Here is a 22405-nt window from a genome sequence, read left to right as displayed (position 1 = left end):
CACTCCAATTTGCTTACTGCCCCAACAGGTCCACAGACGACACAATCGCAACCACACTGCACACTGCCCTAATCCATCTGGACAAGAGGAATACCTATGTGAGAATGCTGTTCATCGACTACAGCTCAGTATTTAACACCACAGTACCCTCCAAACTCATCATCAAGCTCGAGACCCTGGGTCTCAACCCCGCCCTGTGCAACTGGGTACTGGACTTCCTGATGGGCCACCCCCAGGTGGTAAGCGTAGGTAACAACATCTCCAACAACATCCTCAACACTGGGGCCCCACAAGGGTGCATTATGAGCCCTCTCCTGTACTCCCTGTTCACCCACTACTGCATGGCCATGGACACCTCCAACTCAATCATCAAGTTTGCAGACGACACTACAGTGGTAGGCTTGATTACCAACAACGACGAGATGGCCTACGGGGAGGAGGTGAGGGCCCTCGGAGTGTGGTGTCAGGAAAATAACCTCACACTCAACATCAACAAAACAAAAGGAGATGATCGTGGACTTCAGGAAACAGCAGAGGGAGCACCCCCCTATCCACATCGACGGGACAGTAGTGGATAGGGTAGAAAGTTTTAAGTTCCTCGGTGTACACATCACGGACAAACTGAATTGGTCCACCCACACAGACAGCATGGTGAAGAAGGCGCAGCAGCGTCTCTTCAACCTCAGGAAGCTGAAGAAATTCGGCTTGTCAACAAAAGCACTCACAAACTTTTACAGATGCACAATCGAGAGCATCCTGTCGGGCTGTATCACCGCCTGGTACGGCAATTGCTCCGCCCACAACCGTAAGGCTCTCCAGAGGGCCATGAGGTCTGCACAACGCATCACCGGGGGCAAACTACCTGCCCTCCAGGACACCTACACCACCCGATGTCACAGGAAGGCCATCAAGGACAACAACCACCCGAGCCACTGCCTGTTCACCCCGCTATCATCCAGAAGGCGAGGTCAGTACAGGTGCATCAAAGCAGGGACCGAGAGACTGAAAAACAGCTTCTACTAACATTGAGTGGCTGCTGCCAACATCCTGACTCAACTCCAGCCAGGAAAATTGATGTAAAAAATATATCAGTAGCCACTTTAAACAATGGCACTTAATATAATGTTTACATACCATACATTAGTCATCTCATACGTATATACTGTACTCTATACCATCTACTGCATCTTGCCTATGCCCTTCTGTACCATCACTCATTCATATATCTTTATGTACATATTCTTCATCCCTTTACACTTGTGTTATAAGGTAGTTGTTGTGAAATTGTAAGGTTAGATTACTTGTTGGTTATTACTGCATTGTCGGAACTAGAAGCAGAAGCATTTCGCTACACTTGCATTAACATCTGCTAACCATGTCTCTGACCCAGCCAGAGCCTGGAGTTGAACCCAAACGAACATCTCTGGAGAGACCTGAAAATAGCAATGCTCCTCATCCAACCTGACAGAGGTTGAGAGGATCTGCAGAGAATAATGGGATAAACTCCCCAAAATATAGGTGTGACACCTTGTAGCATCATACCCAAGAAGACTCGAGGCTGTAATTGTTGCCAAAATGTGCTTCAACAAAGTATTGAGGAAAGGGTCTGAATACTTATGTAAATGTGAGCAATTTTATTTTAATATTTAATATATTTGCAAAAATAAAACATGTTTTTGCTTTGTCATTATGGGGTATTGTGTGTAGATTGATGAGGGGAAAAAACTATTTAATCAATTTTAGAAAAAGGCTGTATTGTAACAAAATGTGGAAAAATTCAAGGGGTCTGAATACTTTCCGAATGCCCTGTATATAGATAAATCTGAAAACTGGAGTTAAACAACTCTATATCGTACATTATTTTCTCCCATTAGGCACCAGCACAGTCCTGCTGGCGGAGAGAGAGAGGGACACGTCATCTAACGGCTTTAGGAACTGGGACTTCATGTCAGTTCACACATGGGGAGAGGACCCCACTGGCACCTGGACCCTTAAGATCACTGACACAGTGAGTCCCAGGGCTGGAGAACACTTTGGCTGTTTCACAAGTTTCATATATTTTAAGGGAAATTCCAATCCAGTATTTTCCAACAAATTTCGAACCACATAGAAAATGTAGCTGGTAATTGCATCAACATGTTGTCTAAACAGGGTGATTTTTACACTCTTTTTCAATTTCCCTCTGTCAGTCGGGGCGAATGGAGAACGAAGGTCAGATCCTAAGCTGGAAGCTTATTCTCCACGGCACGTCAGAAAAGCCTGAGCACATGAAGAAACCCAGAGTGTACGTCCCCTACAACGCTGTCCAGAATGACCGTAGAGGAGTGGAGCACATGGATGACATGATAGAGGTGAGCTTGATAATTAAAGTGGCAATTCACTTCTTTTTAACCTCCTATTCATTATCTCCAGAAGCATACCAGTTTCAAAATACAGCAGCATACCACCCTGCAGCCCACTGCTGGCTTGCTTCTGAAGCTAAGCAGGATTGGTATTGGTCAGTCCCTGGATGGGAGACCAGGTGCTGCTGGAAGTGGTGTTGGAGGGCCAGTAGGGGGCACCCTTTTCTCTGGTCCCAAAAAATATCCCAATGCCCCAGGGCAGTGATTGGGGACATTACCCTGTGTAGGTTGCCATCTTCCAGATGGGATGTTAAATGGGTGTCCTGACCCTCTGTGGTAACTAAAGATCCCATGCCACTTATTTGTAAGAGTAGGAGTGTTTACCCCAGCGTCCTGGCTACATTTCCAATCTGGTCTTCATACTGTACCATCATGGCCACCTAATCATCCCCAGCTTACAATTGGCTCATTCATCCCCTCCTTTCCCCTGTAACTATTTCCCAGGTTGTTGCTGTAAATGAGAATGTGTTCTCAATCAACTTACCTGGTAAAATAAGGGATAAATACAGTATGCGATACTTGTATGTATGTATGTCTGTATGTATTGTCTGTTGACTGACCAGAAATTGAATTCTGTGTGGCTTACTGACCTTATCCACTGAAAAAGTGCAGAACTGAGGAGTTAAATCAACTCCTAGGTAGAACTACCTCTAAACCATTTTCTGACTTTCTGTTTGTCCTTCTCCCTGTCATATAGGAGCTGCCCACCCAGGCTGAGGTTCACCCACCACAGAAGACCCAGCCCCCTCCTCCTGCTACCCCTGAGAGGAAGGAGACAAGACCCTCCTCCTTCCCCCCCTCCCTGGCCCTTCTGCGTCTCCTCCAGACGGCCTTCAACAGACAGACCCCAGCCGCCCTGTCCCAGTCCCCAGCCAAGGCCTCTAGCTGGGGAGAGCAGCACACGGGCAGGGCCCCCTCCCTTCCATGGAGAGCAGGCCCTCATGTCGCTCCACAGAAGCTGTACCAGGCCCTGGACAGGATCAACCAGTACCAGCAGGGTGGGCAGGACAACAGCCTGTATAGCGACTACAGCGACGGCTTTTATAGCACCAAGCCCTACAGACACAGAGATGACCGACTGCTCCAGGCGCTCTTTGACATGCTCTCTGACGACAGGCAGTGAGGAGGGAGGATATGGGAGGAGAGTGGGTAAGGCAAGGGCGGAACTCCAGTCCTGCAGGGTGTGTTGGCTTTTGTTCTAGCTTAACAGATCCGGCCCCCGAATCCCAACTTGAGTCGAGTTAGGATTCGGGGCCAAATGAACACACCCGATTTAACCAAACACGGTCTACATTGAAGACCTCCTTCGTTGACTACCGGTAGGTGAATCAGGTGTGTAAGTGCTGGGCTAGAGTCTGCACAGCCCTGCCATTCTCCTTGGTCAAGATTGGCCACCCATGGGGTAAGGGGTGAGAGAGAAAGTGTGAGGAGGTGGGAGCTGGGCATGGAAGGAGGGAGGGGGAGAGTGAACGCCAGATAGAAACTCTTCCAGCCAACTGTGATGTTGTTTTTCCAAAACGCTACTTTTCTTTCCTTGCAGCATTCTAGCCTGTCTGTCTGTAGTTTTGTCTTTCATTCTGTACAGTTAGTTGTAAGTCGGTTGCATCTCAATACCCACAAGTGGCTTCCTTTCCTCCTCCTCCTTCCTTTCCTCCTCCTCCCCCCTCCTCCTGATGTATTGAAGTCTAGCTAACCCATAGACCATAGATCTCTGTCATATTGCTTCAGTCTTTTCAGATCAATATGCAGGAAGGAAAGGAGACAAGGAAAGGGAACCCCTGTAGTGTATTTAAATGAATCTGGGATTGCATTCCACCCCTCCTCCAGCCATCTATCCAATAGTCTTCAAGTGACAGTTAACATCAAAGTCAATGTTCAGCCGATGTTTTCAGCCCTCAAAAGTGGTCTGATGTCAGGATGTGTCCAGGCCCCACGACATCTGTTTTGTAGAACCAGCTGTATCCCTCAACTCCAAATTAATGAAAAACATAGCCACTGCGCTGCTAAATGCATATAGGGGAAATGCTGCTCTATTTGCCACCTTTACCTGTCAGTCGTATTGAAAGTAAGGAGACAAGAGAAGGAGAAAGAGATGAGGAAAGGATGTTTTTAAGACTTTTGGGACACAGCCCTATTCTCCCTTCACGGCACTACCTGCTTGAGCATGCTATGTACAGTACCTTTAGAATTTCAAGTTCATAATTGTATTATGACTGACACTATTATCTATATATTATACAAAGACAATGAATGTAATGTTGTTTTTACACTGAACAAAAATATAAGCGCAACATGCAAAAATGTCAGTGATTCTACTGAGTTACAGTTCACATAAGTAAATCAGTCAATTGAAATAAATTCCTTAGGCCCTAATCTATGGATTTCACATGACTGGAAATACAGATATGCATCGGTTGGTCATAGATACATTAAAAAAAGGTAGGGGCGTGGATCAGAAATCCAGTCAGTATCTGGTGTGACCACCATTTACCTCGTGCAGCGCGACACATCTCCTTCGCATAGAGTTAATCAGGCTGCTGATTGTGGCCTGTGGAATGTTTTCCTGATTCTCTTCAATGGCTGTGCTAAATTGCTGGATATTGGCGGGAACTGGAACATGCTAACGTACACTTCGATCCAGAGCATCCCAAACATGCTCATGGGTGACATGTCTGGTGAGTATGCAGGCCATGAAGGAACTGGGACATGTTCAGCTTCCATCTGTGTACAGATCCCTGCGACATGGGGCTATGCATTATCATGCTGAAATATGAAGTGTTGACAGTTGATGAATGGCATGACATGACAGTGGGCCTCAGCATCTCGTCATGGTATCTCTGCATTCAAATTGCCAATCGATAAAATGCAATTGTGTTCGTCGTCCGTAGCGTATGCCTGCCCACACCGTAACCCCACTGCCACCATGTGGCACTCTGTTCACTAGGTTGACATCAGCAAACCGCTCACCCACACGGCACCATACATGCTGTCTGCCATCTGCTTTGTACAGTTAAAACCAGCATTCATCTGTGAAGAGCATACTTCTCCAGCATGCCAGTGGCCATCGAAGGTGAGCATTTGCTCACTGAAGTCGGTTACAACGCCAAACTGCAGTCAGGTCAAGACACTAGTGAGGACGACAGGCACACAGATGAGCTTCCCTGAGACTGTTTCTGACAGTTTGTGCAGAAATGTCTTTGGTTGTGCAAACCCACAGTTTCATCAGCTGTCCGGGCGGCTGGTCTCAGACAATCTCGCAGGTGAAGATGTGGAGGTCCTGGGCTGGCGTGGTTAAATGTGGTCTGCGGTTGTGATGCCGGTTGGGCGTATTGCCGAATTCGCTAAAACGACGTTGGAGCTTATGGTAAAGAAATTAACATTACATTCTCTGGAAACAGCTCTGGTGGACAATCCTGCAGTTAGCATGCCAATTGCATGCTCCCTCAAAACTTGAGAAATCTGTGGCATTGTGTTGTGTGACAACTGCACATTTTTAGAGGGGACTTTTATTGTCCCCAGCAGAAGGTGCACCTGTGTAATGATCATGCTGTTTAATCAGCTTCTTGATATGCCTCACATGTGAGCTGGATGGATTATCTTGGAAAAGGAGAAAGGCTCACTAACAGGGATGTTAAAAAAAATGTGTGCACAAAACTTGAGAGAAATAAGCTTTTTGTGCGTATGGAAAATGTCTGGGATCATATATTTCAGCTCATGAAACATGGGACCAACAATATATGTTGCGTTTGTGTTTTTGTTCAGTATAAATACACTTGACCTCTAAACTAACCACCTCTCTAAACTCCAAATATGAAATCTGTATTTAATATTTATATTTTGACATATTTATTTTGGCATATATTTGTTTTTTTGGAAGAGTAGACATACTCACTGTGCTACTGTATCTCAGCCCCAAATCCTGATTTGGGGAATATAATTTTGAGGTATATTCACAATTTCAATTTAGGATTCCGACCATACTTTATTATGCATAAAGAAATGCAGTCCCCTTACTGTTTTTCAAACTGAAAACTCTTTTATGCTGTTCTATTGAAAAAAATGTGTAGTAAAGTTAACTTCTTTGCGATTTTCTTTTATAATAGAAAAAAAAGAAAGAACAAGAAATGGGGACAATAAATGACCAAGAACCAATTGGTTGAGTAATTCTTATGGAGGTTATTCGACCCTCGAGATCTATAGATATAATGAATATGATTAAAGCTTTTGCAAATTGGTCATGTTGAAACCATTTGAATAATTATTTAAACTGACAATATAAAATAACTCTAAAAGGAAACATTTCAAATATATATCTATATATACAGTATAACTATATACATATATATATATATATACTACACATGTTGTGTAATTTGATTTATTTTAGATTCAAAGTACAACGCTGCATTAAATGAAATATTTTTCTAGAAATTCATCAGTTTATAAAAAATTATATACGTATATATAAATCCCTTAATTCATTCCGTTTATATTACAAGTGGTTTTAGTTGACATTTTCAGTTAAATTCTAGGTTTAAATACAAACAAAATAAATGGAATTATGAATAGAAATGAACATTGCCAAACTGTTGTGCTGCCGAAGAAAAATAGCTTTTCTGTGTTTGGGTGATTGTAAAACAGGCTTGGATGTTGTTGCTTCATTTACAAACTCATGTTGACACAACTACCTAGTTACATGCAACACATTGGATATCTTCATTTCTACATTTCTACTCTTTGGTATTAGTGGACCTATCATCATTCAATCCAAGTATACTTTAGTAAACTGTATACTGGTAATACTTTAATGTAGGAGCTTTATACTAAAAGACTATAACACATTTATAAGCTATATATTATACCTTCATATGCCCTACATAAACGTTCACGTTTATGCTCTCAACTGCAGGTCGGTAGATGTCACTGCATATCTTACGTCAACTTGCGGTTGTTAGTCTTAGCTGACATTTACATGTATAAATGCTTATGTAGTGCTTATGACAGTGTAATGTACTGCTATGAATGTGATGTTTCCCTATGTATGTAGAGCCCCATACATTACAGTGTTAAGTAGACCCTATTTTCTGTGGTATTGGCTCTAGCCCTGCTCTCTGCCAAACAAGGTGAAAGATTGAGACGAGAGATGAAGAACAGTTTACATGCATCCTATAATTATACATCTTTCAATGTAGCCAGTGTTGTTCTAATGTTTGTTTATATTTTGGATTTAAATCGATGCTTCTGTCCAAAATGGTTTACAAAAGCTGAAATATTCTGTATGGATGTACAAAATTAGATTTATCGTAATAAACTGCAAAGTGACTTTGTGAGTGTGTCTGAGTTGTTGGGATTGTGACTGATCTGCCACTTGAGTTCATATGGCCATTTCTGTTCATATGGACATCTGAGTTCATCGACATTTCAGTTCATATAGACATTTCAGTTCATATGGACTATTCTATTCTTTTGGACATTTCAGTTCATATGGACATTTCAGTTCATATAGTGTAGACATTTCAGGTCATATTACCTTTCCAAACAAGCTATTGTTTCTTTTGGCCTTGCTGAGAACATTTTGAGTTCCATCACTGATTAATTGCTGTGAATATGGATATTGGAATAGAACAAATATGTGCAATGGCTGGGGGTTCCTGAGGACTAGGTTGGCCTATGTCATACTTTGTCATTTGAAATTCCTAGTCATGTCATATGCCAATTTCATGTTAAATACCACCACCTTGTGGCTAAAAACACAACAGTACACAGTGGGGGGGATAAACAGTGAACGCTAAACCATTGGGAGAAATCTGCCAAAAATGAATAGCTACCCTTTTTCAACGCAGCCAACCAGTATATTACAGTTCCAACACAACTGGACGGGTGAAAGCATACTCCTAGCACCACATCACTTCCACCTATCCTGTATTTTCAGATTGGTACAGTAGATGAGAGATGGGTGCAAAAGGTAATAGCCTTTTTTTACTTATCAAAACACTAATTAATTTATATACGTTTTTACAAAGTAACTTGAAGTAATGTTCAACCTATAGGCACTGGACAATAAACAAACACATTACTCATCAATCCTTAACTGTAGAGATACAGTATGTCTGTGCACTTGAAAAAAAAGTAGAACTGTTGTGGGATTAATACGGTGTAGTTCTCCTTGTTTAACTTCTTATGGCAGGGTGCAGTATTGAGTAGCTTGGATGAATAAGGTGCCCAGAGGTGCCCAGAGTAAACTGCCTGCTACTCAGTCCCAGTTGCTAATATATGCATATTATTAGTATATTTGAATAGAAAACTCCAGTTTCTAAAACTGTTTGAATGATGTCTGTGAGTATAACAGAACTCATATGGCAGGCAAAAACCTGAGAAAAAATCCAACCAGGAAGTGGGAAATATGAGGTTTGTCATTTTCAACTCATTCCCTATTGAAGATACAGTGGGATATTGGTCATGTTGCACTTCCTACGGCTTCCACTAGATGTCAACAGTCTTCAGAACCTTGTTTGATGCTTCTACTGTGAAGTGGGGGCGAATGAGAGGGGAATGAGTCAGAGGTTTGCCAGAATGCCTTGAGCTCGTGACACTCGTTCACGTGAGAGTTAGCTCGTGTTCCATTGCTTTTCTACAGACAAAGGAATTCTCTGGTTGAAGATTTATGTTAAAAACATCCTAAAGATTGATTCTATACATTGTTCGACATGTTTCTATGGACTGTAACGGAACATTTGGATTTTTCATTTTGGACGTTTTTGTGCTCGTGCGTCATGAAATTGGATTACAAGGAGGAATTTGGACATAAATGATGGACATTATCGAACAAAACAAACATTTATTTTGGAACTGGGATTCCTGGGAGTGCATTCTGATGAAGATCATCAAAGGTAAGTGAATATTTATAATGTTATTTCTGACTTCTGTTTACTGCACAATATGGCGGATATCTGTTTGCCTTGTTTGGGCTCTGAGCGCCGTACTCAGATTATTGCATGGTTTGCTTTTTCCGTAAAGCTTTTTTGAAATCTGACACAGCGGTTGCATTAAGGAGAAGTGTATCTGAAGTTCCATGTATGACACTTGTATTTTCATCAACATTTATAATGAGTATTTCTGTAAATTGAGGTGGCTCTCTGCAAAATCACTGGATGTTTTTGGAACTACTGAACATAACGCGCCAATGTATACTGAGATTTTTTTATATAAATATGAACTTTATCGAACAAACATACATGTATTGTGTAACATGAAGTCCTATGAGTGTCATCTGATGAAGATCATCAAAGGTTAGTGATTAATTCTATCTCTATCTCTATTTCTGATTTTTGTGACTCCTCTCTTTGGCTGTAAAAATGGCTACTTGAGCGCTCTCGCGACCACCCTGTGAGAGCCCTCTGTGGCCAAGAAACAGTGGGGTTATGACAAGCTAACCAGGGTAGGCCCAACACCACGGGATACGCAGGAGAATCAATAAGGAAAAGACTAATCTTTCCCCCCTGCGTTACCATACTCAAAGGAGCGGTGGCCTCCCTGATAAACTCTGACCCTAATGGTTGACTATCTAAGGTGTGAACGGGGAAAGGCACATCTACAGGAACAATGGAGATCCCTAAACTATGAGTTAATACTTTATTAATTATTTCCCCAGCCGCGCCTGAATCTACTAGCGCCTTATGCTGGGAACGCGGGGAAAATTCAGGAAAAGTGACAGAGACAAACATATGTGCAACAGAGAGCTCTGGATGAGAATGGTGCCTACTCACCTGAGGTGACACCAGAGTGCCCTTTCTGCTACCTCGATTCCCAGAGGAACCAACCCGGCACCGACCAGCAGTGTGACCTCTGCGACCACATATGGTGCACGAGCAGGAACCCCCTCCGGTCTGCCTGCATTCCGTCCCTCCCAGCTCCATGGGTATCGGAGAGGGTGTGCGGGAGGATGGAACAACCAGACCCCGATCTGGACGTCTGCGAGTAGCCAGCAGGTTGTCCAGCCGGATGGACAGGTCTACCAGCTGGTCGAAGGTGAGGGTGGTGTCTCTGCAGGCCAGCTCCCAACAGACGTCCCCGCATAGACTACAGCGGTAATGGTCGATCAGGGCCCTGTTGCTCCATCCAGCGCCGGCAGCCAGGGTCCTAAACTCCAGCGCAAACTCCTGGGCGCTCCTCGTCTCCTGCCTTAGATGGTAGAGGTGCTCACCCGCCGCTCTGCCCTCGGATGGGTGGTCGAATACTGCCCGGAAACTGCGGGTGAACTCCTCAAAATGGTCCAAATCTGCATCTCCCCCTCCACATACAGCGCTGGCCCACTCCAGGGCTTTCCCGGTGAGGCACGATATGAGGACGAAACTCTTCTCACGGTCCGATGGAGCTGGGTGGACCGTGGCCAGGTACAGGCTTAGTTTGAGGAGGAAACACTGGCAGCCGGCAGCATATCCGTCGTACCCCTGTGGCATGGATAGATGGATCCTGCTAGGTTCAGGCGGGAAAGGTTGTGCTGGTGGAGGCGCTGGAAAAACTCCCTGTGTCTCCCAGCGGTCCATATTCTGGACAACTCGATCCTTGGCGGCACTCAGATTGTAAAACATCTCCGTATGTTTCATGACGCGCTCCTCCACCTCCAGGGGTGGGGTACCTTCTCCTGGGGTGGGGTACCTTCTCCTGCTGACTTCATGTAGGGTCAGAGATTCTGTCAGTGTCGTGTGTATAGGTGGCAGGGAAGTCAGGCGCAGGAGAATCAAACTTAGTGGAATGGAGTTATTTAATAACTTGAAAACAAACATTACTCCAAAACCAATAAATAAAACAAAGTGGGTACGAGGACCCGTCGCGCACCAATACAAACATTATCATTGAGATAATAAAGCAAACATGGTCTATTTTATGTTTTCTTGAGTAAGGTTTCTCCAAAATGCAGGTGTTCCAGCCTAGCTCAGTGCTTTCTGTTGTGGTGGGGAAAGCCAGCAGAAAATATGGAGCGTTGCGCCGTGATTGGCTCAGTGTTCTGTCACTCATGGGGACACTACGTCACCGCCAAGTCTAAGGGTAGAGCTACAAAATTCTATCCCCATGGATGCTGCCTGAGTTACATTAGAAGTGCCCATCCAAGAAGGCTCAAGATCATTGGCCATAGAAAAAAATGATGTCAAATCACATTATATGTCCAGTAGCTTTGATTGGACTGATCATGTCAACATCATACTTTCAAAATCTTAGCTAGCAGTCATCATCATGAATCAAGTTGAGAATCTACTGGCAAATCCTTTTTAATCCTTGTCATATGAAGAGAAATAATGAAGAGAAATTATAGATAAACGTATTGGTGCTAATCACCCATTGGACATAAACATTACAGAACAAGTTGGAAATCGCAAAGTCAACAATGAGTGGTTTGGCAGGAATCAGTGACAGCGGTTAACTGCAAGCGTTGCAAAGCAATCACTAGCCTGCTATTCAGTGGAGTGGCTATGAAGACCCAAATCTGGGATTAAGGGTCTCTTTTCCAAGTTTAAAATGATAAACACTCAACATTGGTCATGCTGTTGTCACACCCTGATCTGTTTCACCTGTCTTTGTGAGTGTCTCCACCCATCTTCCCCATTACTCCCAGTGTATTTATTCCTGTGTTCTCTGTTTGTCTGTTGCCAGTTTGTCTTGTCTTGTCCAGCGTGATTTTCCAAGCTCCTGTTTTTTCCTAGTCTCTGTTTTTTCTAGTGCTCCCGGTTCTGACCTCTTGCCTGCCCTAACACTAAGCCCGCCTGTCTGACTATTCAGCCTACCCTGACCTCGAGCCTGCCTGCCGCCCTGCACCGTTTGGACTCTGACCTGGTTTATGAACTTGTGCTTGTCCTCGACCTGCCTCTTGCCTGCCCCTTGTTGTTTAATAAATATCAGAGACTCAAACTATCTGCCTCATGTGTCTGCATCTGGGTCTCACCCTGTGTCGTTATAGCTGTCAATGAAGCATGATTTGTGCCTCGCTCAATACAACAGTTAATTCGGAAATGCGAAAACTGGACTTTGGGAATAAACGAGCTCTGAAAATAAGTTTTGCACGGTCATCCAACTCGGAATTGTAAATTCGGGCTCCTTCTAGAGGTACGACCTGAAGATCAATGACGTCATCATGATCAAACCTTGTTTTTTTAAAGTTCCAAGTTGTTTTGAATGCACCATAAATACAGAGAATGCCAGACTTTCATGACAAAATTTGCCCACGAAGGACCACAGCACCACCTTCTAATTCTAGTGAGCACAACACAAGGTGAGTCCAAAAATGTATTGTATGCTGCTGCATAAATTATGTAATATACCAGGTAGATATGTATACCGTAGCTAAGAAAGTAATACTAAGTGTATGTTGTGTAGAAAGATAGTTAGTAGCCCATGTGCCTCAGCCTAATAATTTGGTCTATTTACCCCTCTCAATTTCACCTACTGTTCTGACTTGGTGGTGCACATGTAGCCTATAACCTGTTTTAGAGAAATGTAATCATCAAATATTGTAGGAGCTTTCATTGTCTGCTTACATACCCCCTTTATTTATCATATGGTTCTGACTTGGTGTACAAGAAGAATACTGTAAGAACGGCCCATGTTCTGAATTCTGTCGCTGTACATTTCAAAAGTGCTAAACAAATAGTTATATTGACTATGTTCGTCCTAGCTGGCTAATTAATGTCTTAATTGAAATTACGTCCCCTTATGCCATAGTTTGGACAACTCAATTGTCACTAAAACCACATTTGTTTAAGCAAGTCAGCCATATCAGCTACAGTCTGTTTTTTTAAAGGCAGTAAATGAGGCTGAATGAACTGTTTCGCTGCCAGACAAGGCTCTGCTGATAGCCAGGTGTAGCAGTGGTAAGATGTCGGGACTGCTGTTGGGACAGCTTTATGTATAGGCCCTAACAGTTTATTGCCACTGTTAGTCACAGTTTTAGGGCAATTAATGTATTGTTTATTGTTGTGTTGTGCAGTGGCTTTCCTGGCATGTATCCCACTTTATTTATTGTTTGCCCCACCAAGATTTACATGTTAAAATCGCCACTGGCCTTTCGGACAACCTGAGTGCACTTATTCCCCTTTACCTGAAATATAGCCAGTCAGCATGAGTATGTGTGTGCCGAGCTTTTCGCCAAATGGAATTCTTGAGGTGGAGTAACTCTGCCTGATCACAGTTGAACCAGGGGCTGAACCTGTTTTTAATTATCTTTTTCTTTATGGGGTGTGTTTGTTAACAATACCACTGAAAATACCAAACCGAAGGTCCAAGCGTATTCGACAGAGGGGATCAAGCTTATTCTATACCAATTTACAGAGGCCAGGTCATGAAGGAAGGCTTGCTGATTCATCTCTGGAGAGACCTGAAAATAGCTGTGCAGCAACGCTCCCCATCCAACCTGACAGAGCTTGAGAGGATCTGCAGAGAAGAATGGGAGAAACTCCCCAAATAAAGGTGTGCCAAGCTTGTAGCGTCCTACCCAAGAAGACTTGAGGCTGTAATCGCTGAAAAAGGGGCTTCAACAAAGTACTGAGTAAAGGGTCTGAATAACTATGTAAATGTGATATTTCCGTTAGTTTTTTGTTTTGTTTTTGGCAAAGATTCCTAAAAACCTGTTTTTGCTTTGTCATTATGGGGTATTGTGTGTAGATTGATGAAGGAAAAAATAAACAATTTAATCCAATATAGAATAAGGCTGTAATGTAACAAAATGTGTAAAAAGTCAATGGGTCTGAATACTTTCCGAATGCACTGTACCTGTATAGCTGAAATGACAGCGGAGAACTGACATTAGGCAGAAATATTAGGCAGATGGAAAGTATGAGGTGATGTTCAACCGTATTGGTAACATTGAGGAGAGTCTACCGGTACTTCCATAACCTGGTTGAGGAACGTACACTGTACAGTAAAGATGGTGATGAAATTGTTGAAATAATATTACCCAGTTATACATTTTCATTGCTGGCATCCTCCACTTGTTTATCGCTCTCTTCCAATAGGTTGTCCTTGTCTGCCAGTCTGTGGTTCCTGGCTTCTAGTTGAATGTATTTTTTCCTGCAGTAGGACTCTAAAGTTATCTACTTGGTTGTTCTTGTCCTGCAGGTCCTTCTTTGTGCTTTTTTCTAGGCTGCCCTCTGTGGCCGTAAAGATGCTTTGTACTTTTTTCTAGGCTGCCCTCTGTGGCCGTAAAGATGCTTTGTGTTTTTTTTTCTAGGCTGCCCTCTGTGGCCGTAAAGATGCTTTGTGGTTTTTTCTAGCCTGCCCTCTGTGGCCGTAAAGATGCTTTGTGTTTTTTTTCTAGGCTGCCCTCTGTGGCCGTAAAGATGCATTTTCTAACGTTTGTGTAATTTCAGCCAGTAGTTTTGAAAGAGGTGTTCACTAGCCAAAACGGGTCCCTGTTTTTTGTATACTACGTCATCCAATTCTGTACCCCATCGTCCATTTTGTGTGATATGTTACGAATTTTGCCATTTGTGTGATATGTACAAATCCAATTTGTGCAATACATTACGAATTTGTTGCGCTTAAGATTCTGGTGTGCATCTTTAAATTATTTCTCTCCTCCACAGTTGTGTTCTTCTCTTTTAGCTTCTCTTCAGATTCACTCGATGCCTTCCTCTTCTCCTCAAGTCTGTTGTTGTCTTCTTATTTCTGGCAGCCTGTCTGTCTCATTTAGTTCTTCTTCCAACTTCATCTCTGAGGGAGAGCAATGAGAATCTTTCGATTTTTATTGATCACGGATAATTGTGATGACCATCTTCATGTTATAAAAAGGATTAACCTGACACTATGATGTAAAACAGAAAGGCTTTCTTGATCCTCCATTATCCAAGATGGAAAACCATGAATAATAATAAGACAGAATGTATTCGTTATTATCGTAATGAAATTACCATCTGTCACATTATCCAATCAATTGGCATTTCAGGAAATTAACTTTAACTGCAACACAATCTGGCTTAGGGCCCCCAAAAGGCTAGATCTCTGCAGCTCACTGGAATTCAGACAGGCAAACCTCAGGTTACTAGCCCACCTCTCTTATCTTAAGACTCCCATAACCTTTATGCATTTGTTTTCTTGTAAAGAATTAAATGAAGGCCTCATGTTGTATCATTTGAAAGCACCCTCCACTCTAATTTCCCCTCTTCCACTCCTTCTCGTCTGCTTTCTCTCCATATCTTATTTCCAAACTCATCCCATCTGCCCAGATTCCCAAAACATCTGGTTGCTTTGGGCATGCTCCAGATGAGAAGCCTCCAGAATCCTGAAACGGAAAGAGTGAAAAGAGAGGGGGAGAAAAGAAAGAGAGGAGGAAAGACAAGGGAGTGGGATATGAGAGAGGAAAACACAACGGAGAAAGACGACTGAGAAAGACAATATTGATATCTTAAAAAGTGCTAGACGTAGAGAAAGAGAAATATATATATATATATATATGTATATATATATATAGAGAGAGAGACAGAATAGGAGTATCCTGGCAGCTATCCAGGCCTCAGCCCAAAGCCAGGTCCTGCTGCCGCTTCTTGTCTGTCCAGAACATGGTGCTGTTCCCACTCTGCAAACTGCTCTCAGGTCAGTCCAACTTATCCATCAAGGCACCTTCACTTCTTCTTTTCATCTCTCTCTCTCTCTCTCTCTCTCTCTCTCTCTCTCTCTCTCTCCTTATTTCTCTCTATACCTCACTTTCCCCTCTCTGTGAATCCTCACATCGCAGGCAATTGGTAAACAGGTCATGGTTTTTCCAATTGCGAAATGGAGGAGAGTGAGAGATGTTTTTTTGGTTCATGTTTTAACCTCATACTGTTCTATCCGAAGCAATCAACCTGTTCAGTAGAAACAGAAGAAAACACTGCAAAACAGAGTGAAACAGGAGACCCAAAAAGAAACACTTGTTTTCATTTTCTATTGCAAAAGTGTTTCTACTGTGTCCCCTAATGAACACAATCCTGGAGTCCTGATTTTATATTTTGGATCTAACACAGTTGTTTCATAGATACGATCTTGGTAGCTCACTGACTACAAGACTTTCAGGACACGATGGTAGGCCTACATGAAGCAGGATCATTTAGAAAGTAGCCTTGGGTGACACAGCCTACAAGTTCTGTAATGATACAGAGAGAGACTTTCACTACTAAAAGAATTGCAAGTTGTCACGGTTCCAAAGTGTAAGTGCATTCTTCTCATTCCCAATCTGGACTTGTAACATTTCTTCCCTCATCAATGCTTCATTTTCAGAGCCACTGAGACATTTGTAAGCTGTGTACATAAAGGCCCAGTGCAGCTGTTTTTATCTCAATATCAAATCATTTCCGGGTAACAATTAAGTACCTTACTCTAAAATAAGAAAAATAGCTTTTTAGCAAAGAGAAAACAAGAATTTTGCTAGGACTGTCTGAGAGTGTTCTGAGCAGGGAGGGGAAAACTGAACACTAGCTGTTATTGGCAGAGAGTTTTGGAACTACCTTCTTCTACGTGTTTCTACATATGCATTGCTTGCTGTTTGGGGTTTTAGGCTGGGTTTCAGTATAGCACTTTGTGACATTGGCTGATGTAAAAGGGGCTTTATAAATACATTTGATTGAATGATTGATTATTGGTCTATTAACTAATTTACTGCCTGGTGATGTCACCGGCTGCATTTTCAGGTAGGCTGTTCAAACAACTGTTACACTAAAAGGGCATTATCATAATTTTCACAACTTCACAGTATTATTCCAACCTCATAGTGTGGGAATATATATAAAACACATTTTTGACTGCACTGGGCCTGTAGCCCTTTCCTGCAGTGAAATTACCAAATCGCCATCTAGTGGCCTCATGGGTGGAATGTTATTAATATTGTTCATAATTTCATAACTAATCAACATTATTTCAAAAACCTGCTTAAAATCTGGTGTTTCTATATAAAATGTTTTTGTTATATTTCAGTCTTCTGTGATCTATATACAGTTGAAGTCAGAAGTTTACATACACCTTAGCCAAATACATTTAAACTCAGTTTTTCACAATTCCTGAAATTTAATCCAAGTAAAAATCCCCTGTTTTAGGTCAGTTAGGATCACCACTTTATTTTAAGAATGTGAAATGTCAGAATAATAGTAGAGAGAATTATTTCTTTCAGCTTTTATTTCTTTCATCACATTCCCAGTGGGTCAGAAGTTTACATACACTCAATTAGTATTTGATAGCATTACCTTTAAATTGTTTAACTTGGGTCAAACATTTTGGGTAGCCTTCTACAAGCTTCCCACAAGAAGTTGGGTGAATTTTGGCCCATTCCTCCTGACAGAGCTGGTGTAACTGAGTCAGGTTTGTAGGCCTCATTGCTCGCACATGCTTTTTCAGTTCTGCCCACAAATATTCTATGGGATTGAGGTCAGGGCTTTGTGATGGCCACTCCAATACCTTGACTTTGTTGTCTTTAAGCCATTTTGCCACAACTTTGTAAGTATGTTTGGGGTCAATGTCCATTTGGAAGACCATTTTGTGACCAAGCTTTAACTTCCTGAATGATGTCTTGAGATGTTGCTTCAATACATAATTTTCCTTGCTAATGATGCCATCTATTTTGTGAAGTGCACCAGTCTCTCCTGCAGCAAAGCACCCCAACAACATGATGCTGCCACCCCTGTGCTTCACAGTTGGGATGGTGTTCTTCGGCTTGCAAACATCCCCCTTTTTCCTCCAAACATAACAATGGTCATTATGGCCAAACAGTTCTATTTTTGTTTCATCAGACCAGAGGACATTTCTCCAAAAAGTAAGATCTTTGTCCCCATGTGCAGTTGCAAACCGTAGTCTGTCTTTTTTATGGCAGTTTTGGAGCAGTGGCTTCTTCCTTGCTGAGCGGCCTTTCAGATTATGTCGATATAGGTCCCGTTTTATTTTTGAATCTGTTTCCTCCAGCATCTTCACAAGGTCCTTTGCTGTTGTTCTGGGATTGATTTACACTTCTCACACCAAAGTACGTTCATCTCTAGGAGAACGCATCTCCTTCCTGAGCGGTATGACGGCTGCGTGGTCACATGGTGTTTATACTTGCGTACTATTGTTTGTACAGATGAATGTGGTACCTTCAGGTGTTTGGAAATTGCTCCCAAGGATGAACCAGACTTCTGGAGGTCTACAATTTTTTTCTAAGGTCTTGGCTAATTTCTTTTGATTTTCCCATGATGTCAAGCAAAGAGGCATCGAGTTTGAAGGTAGGCCTTGAAATACATCCACAGGTACACCTCCAATTGACTCAAATTATGTCCATTAGCCTATCAGAAGCTTCTAAAGCCATGACATCATTTTCTGGAATTTTCCAAGCTGTTTAAAGGCACAGTCAACTTTGTGTATGGTAACTTCTGACCCACTGGAATTGTGATACAGTGAATTTTAAGTGAAATAATCTGTCTGTAAACAATTGTTGGAAAAATTACTTGTATCAGGCACAAAGTAGATGTCTTAACCGACTTGCCAAAACTATAGTTTGTTAACAAGAAATTTGTGGAGTGATTGAAAAACAAGTTTTATGACTCCAACCTAAGTGTATGTAAACTTCTGACTTCAACTGTAAAGTATAGTGTATAAAAATTTAATACATTTCAACTCTATATCTGACACGGTATAGGTGTATTCTTTTTTTTAAGCCCATAACCATGTGTGTGAAGTGTATACTTTTGTTTCAAAATAGATTTGTTTAAGACTACCAAGAAACACTCTGTGTGACCCTGACTTAGCCCACTGCAGTAAATAAGACAGGAATGTATGTTCTCACTCTTTGACTCAAAAGGGCCACAGATCCATTACTGTGTATTCTAGGCTGATGGAACCAGTGTGGTAATTTTGTTTGTTTTTGTGTGTGTGTGTGTGTGCGTGTGCGCATGTGCGTGTCCGTACACACCAGCCCCAGGTCAGTTAACCAGTAGGCTATGTTGTGTTATATCCAACAGGGTCAGTCAGAGTGACCAAGAAGCAGCTGGTCCTGTACTGTCTGCTCCTATCTCTGCTCGTATGTGAGTGTTACATCAGTATTTGTTCTCTCGTCACATTCTGTGCTCAGGAAGTGGAGAACGCTTTTGTTTTTGTCAGGGTACCTTTCGTGCTGTAACCTCATTTACCCTGACTGGTGTCTAAAAGTAGTTCCCTTCATTTCAGCCATTTTCAGCAGTCTGCTAAGAAAAAACGATACTGACAAACAATTCGGTGACACGTCTTTCCAAACATTCTGTGGTAATATGGACAGATGAAGATAATTAAGACCAACTAAATACATTCTAAACTTCATTAGAAAAGTACACTGCTCCTATTGCTTCACATTGTAATAGAACCACTCACACTAAATATTTGATTTGTTCCTATCGTATAGTTGATGTGTTTCTATGTAATTCATTTGTAAAAGTGAATAAATTGCACGTTATGAACATGGTTGACAAATTGTTTACTTTTTTAAACTTTTTTTTCTCCTCAGACTTTTTAAGATGGAGGAGAGCAGTGCTCAAGGTGGACACGCACCCTCTTCCTCTTTCTCTGGAGGCGGAATCAGGAAGTGTGGTCAGAGACATAGTGGTGGGCAGTGTGGAGGAACAGCAACAGCGCCTCCCGCTGGAGACATCCTGGGGCGCTCCTCTGGTGTGGGGCGACTCTAACGGCTCAGCGTGGCGGAGGGCCGAGTTTGCCCACCGCAGCATCCGCACAGGCCTGCTGACGCTCGCCGTGGGGCCCTATGGCCACTTCCTACGCCGCTTCCTTTCCTCGGCCGAGCTCTACTTCCTGCCCGGTAACACCGTGGTCTACTACGTTCTTACGGACAGCCCTCGCGCCCTGGATCCCCCGACCCCGCTGGGCCCTGGCAGAGAGCTGAGGGTGGTCCCTGTGGCAGAGATGCCCGGCTGGGAGCATCTGGCCCAGGGCCGCATGGCCCTGCTGGCAGCCACCATTAAAGATTCGGTTAGGCACGAGGTGGAGTACGTCTTCTGCATGGACGTGGACCAGGAGCTGGTGGCCCCGGTGGGAACTGAGATCCTGGGGGAGCTGGTGGCCACGCTGCACCCGGAGCTCTACGGCATGCCCCGCCACACCTTCCCGTACGAGCATGAGCCCGCCTCGCTGGCCCACGTGGAGGAGGACGAGGGCGACTACTACTACACGTCGGAGCTGTACGGGGGTCTGTGCGCTGATGTGTACGCCATGGCCCAGGCCTGCTCCCAGCTCATCCTCCAGGACCAGGAAAAGGGGCTGAGGGCTCGTGGACTGGAGGAGAGCTACCTCAACCGCTACCTGATCAACCGCAGGCCCACCTGTGTCCTCTCGCCCGAGTACAGCTGGTGGGACTCAGCCCTGGCCGCCGACGTGCCCACAAGAAGGGTGGTGTCCCTGGGGAGGCAGTGTGACACCCTGGAGCCACAAAAGAGACAGGAGCAGGACTGCTGAGTGTGTTATTTCTTTGCTTTGTCATAGAATTAGAACAACCATAGAATGTAGACAAATTCAAAAAGCAATCTTAAGGCAAACACAAGGATCCCTTGGAATCTGTTGATGTGTCAGTAAATAAACTAATGGCAGCAGACCCATTGGAGTGAATACTGTGTGTGTGTGTGTGTGTGTGTGTGTGTGTGTGTGTGCGTGCGTGTGTGTTTGCAGTCTATCTCTTCTGCACCAGACAAAAAAATGAATTAACCTGTCTCTTTAGACACAGGCCTATGCCATTAATGTCAGCTTGGAGATACGACTCCAAAGGCTTTTGTGGTTTCCAATAAGAGTCAACATTGTAAGTGCCCACTTTCACTGCACTGGCCAATCATTAACTGGTGGAGCTGCCGTTTCAAGGTCTTTAAATACACAGCAGTGGGATGCTGCTTCCCCACGTGCCATGTTGGCCTTTGTGTTCAGGGCTGTGTGTGTGCAGAACTAGAGGACGCTAGGCAAAGTTTTCCCATTGTCAATATAATAAGTATCCTCTTTCTTATACTGCTTACGAAAATGTTTGTTCCCCAACCGGTCGTTTACAGCACATTCGGTCCTGGGTGAAAAAGAATATGCACTCGGCATATCAATATAGTGACAGGTGCTTAGGAAGAAACATGAGAATACTGAAAATTCCACAAAAAGACCCGCTATAACTCACCAACTTTTTAAACGCACAAATGTTTCAATATCTTCCTCAGGTGAAGAGAAGCTTAGTGATATCCATCTCATAAGACACTCATTCTTAGTTTTATGTATTTAATAAAATTGTACTTTTTTAGGTTCTTTAACATGTTCTGGCATTACGCTCTCTCTCTGTTTCTCTCTCGCGCTCTCTCTCCTCCCATTCTTGCATGCTACTACTCTTCAATGGGAAGGCTAACACAGGCAGATGGCTTTTTCCCACTGCCAAAAGTGGCTGTCTCCAGGGCCAAATCGCCACGTGTAGTCATTCTTCAGTTTTTACTGTCTCACAGTCCCAGTGTACTCTTAACAGTCTTGGTCACGCTTCCACAGTAACACTTCCTTTTGATAGAACACATCTGTAGAGGTTCAAACTATCCAAAATATCCACAAAAAGTTTTGGGATATTCATGTCATTTGCATAGCTGTTAGCTTAAAGGGCAATTTCGCCACTTTTCAACCTCATATTCATTATCTCCATTGCTCTCTCTGGCTAGAAAATTGTTCCAGGTTTGGAAAATCACTGTTTTTCTTACTTTTAATCCTACCATGTGAAGTCACAGAGAAGCATTTCTTTAGGCCCTTTCTTCTAATACTTTTGACCACAGATCATAGAAACGCACTGTTTTCACATGTATGTAGACATTGCTTTGGTGCTGGAGATAATGAATATGAGGTTGAAAAGTGGCGGAGTTGCCCTTTAATTGTCACAACTAAGTTAACAGAAAAGCAAGCTCAAACTTCAAATAAACCACTACGTTTCATCTTTATACACCGATATTAACTTTAAACACTGATGAAAGGAATAAGTGATTTTCTCATGCTACTTGAAGAATGCTAACAGAGGTCCTAACTCTTCT

The 22405-nt window shown here is 43.0% G+C and overlaps 2 protein-coding genes across 3 annotated transcripts in view; both read left to right on the top strand.

Moving 5' to 3' along the window:
* Nucleotides 1-4738, top strand: part of LOC112233763 (neuroendocrine convertase 1-like) — a 32801-nt gene extending 28063 nt beyond the window's left edge. Inside the window, exons 12-14 of the mRNA XM_024401607.1 lie at nucleotides 1875-2008; nucleotides 2190-2351; nucleotides 3100-4738. Coding sequence (XP_024257375.1) covers nucleotides 1875-2008; nucleotides 2190-2351; nucleotides 3100-3525 — 722 coding nt within the window. The 3' untranslated portion in view covers nucleotides 3526-4738. The remainder of the gene's footprint in view (nucleotides 1-1874; nucleotides 2009-2189; nucleotides 2352-3099) is intronic.
* A 10931-nt stretch (nucleotides 4739-15669) lies between these two features.
* On the top strand, nucleotides 15670-20964 carry LOC112233764 (globoside alpha-1,3-N-acetylgalactosaminyltransferase 1-like). 2 transcript variants are annotated; one of them, XM_024401608.2, is made up of 3 exons: nucleotides 15670-15983; nucleotides 19349-19411; nucleotides 19867-20964. In XM_024401608.2, the coding sequence occupies exons 1-3, from the start codon at nucleotides 15950-15952 to the stop codon at nucleotides 20826-20828; spliced, it is 1059 nt and encodes a 352-aa protein (XP_024257376.1). In that variant the 5' UTR covers nucleotides 15670-15949; the 3' UTR covers nucleotides 20829-20964. The 2 variants fall into 2 exon arrangements, with proteins under 2 accessions (XP_024257376.1, XP_024257377.1); XM_024401609.2 differs by lacking the exon at nucleotides 19349-19411.
* The last annotated feature ends 1441 nt before the right edge of the window (nucleotides 20965-22405 follow it).

The sequence above is a fragment of the Oncorhynchus tshawytscha genome, linkage group LG02 (genome assembly GCF_018296145.1).
Source record: "Oncorhynchus tshawytscha isolate Ot180627B linkage group LG02, Otsh_v2.0, whole genome shotgun sequence".
Lineage (NCBI taxonomy): Eukaryota > Metazoa > Chordata > Actinopteri > Salmoniformes > Salmonidae > Oncorhynchus > Oncorhynchus tshawytscha.
This window is presented reverse-complemented; position numbering and strand designations above follow the sequence as displayed.

Bases quoted from the DNA above. Each gene is read 5' to 3' on its own strand.
- LOC112233764 (XM_024401608.2), top strand. From the start codon at position 15,950: ATGGTGCTGTTCCCACTCTGCAAACTGCTCTCAG. The intron at 15,984-19,348 runs GTCAGTCCAACT...TATATCCAACAG, and splicing joins ACTCTGCAAACTGCTCTCAG to GGTCAGTCAGAGTGACCAAG. The intron at 19,412-19,866 runs GTGAGTGTTACA...TTTTCTCCTCAG, and splicing joins GCTCCTATCTCTGCTCGTAT to ACTTTTTAAGATGGAGGAGA.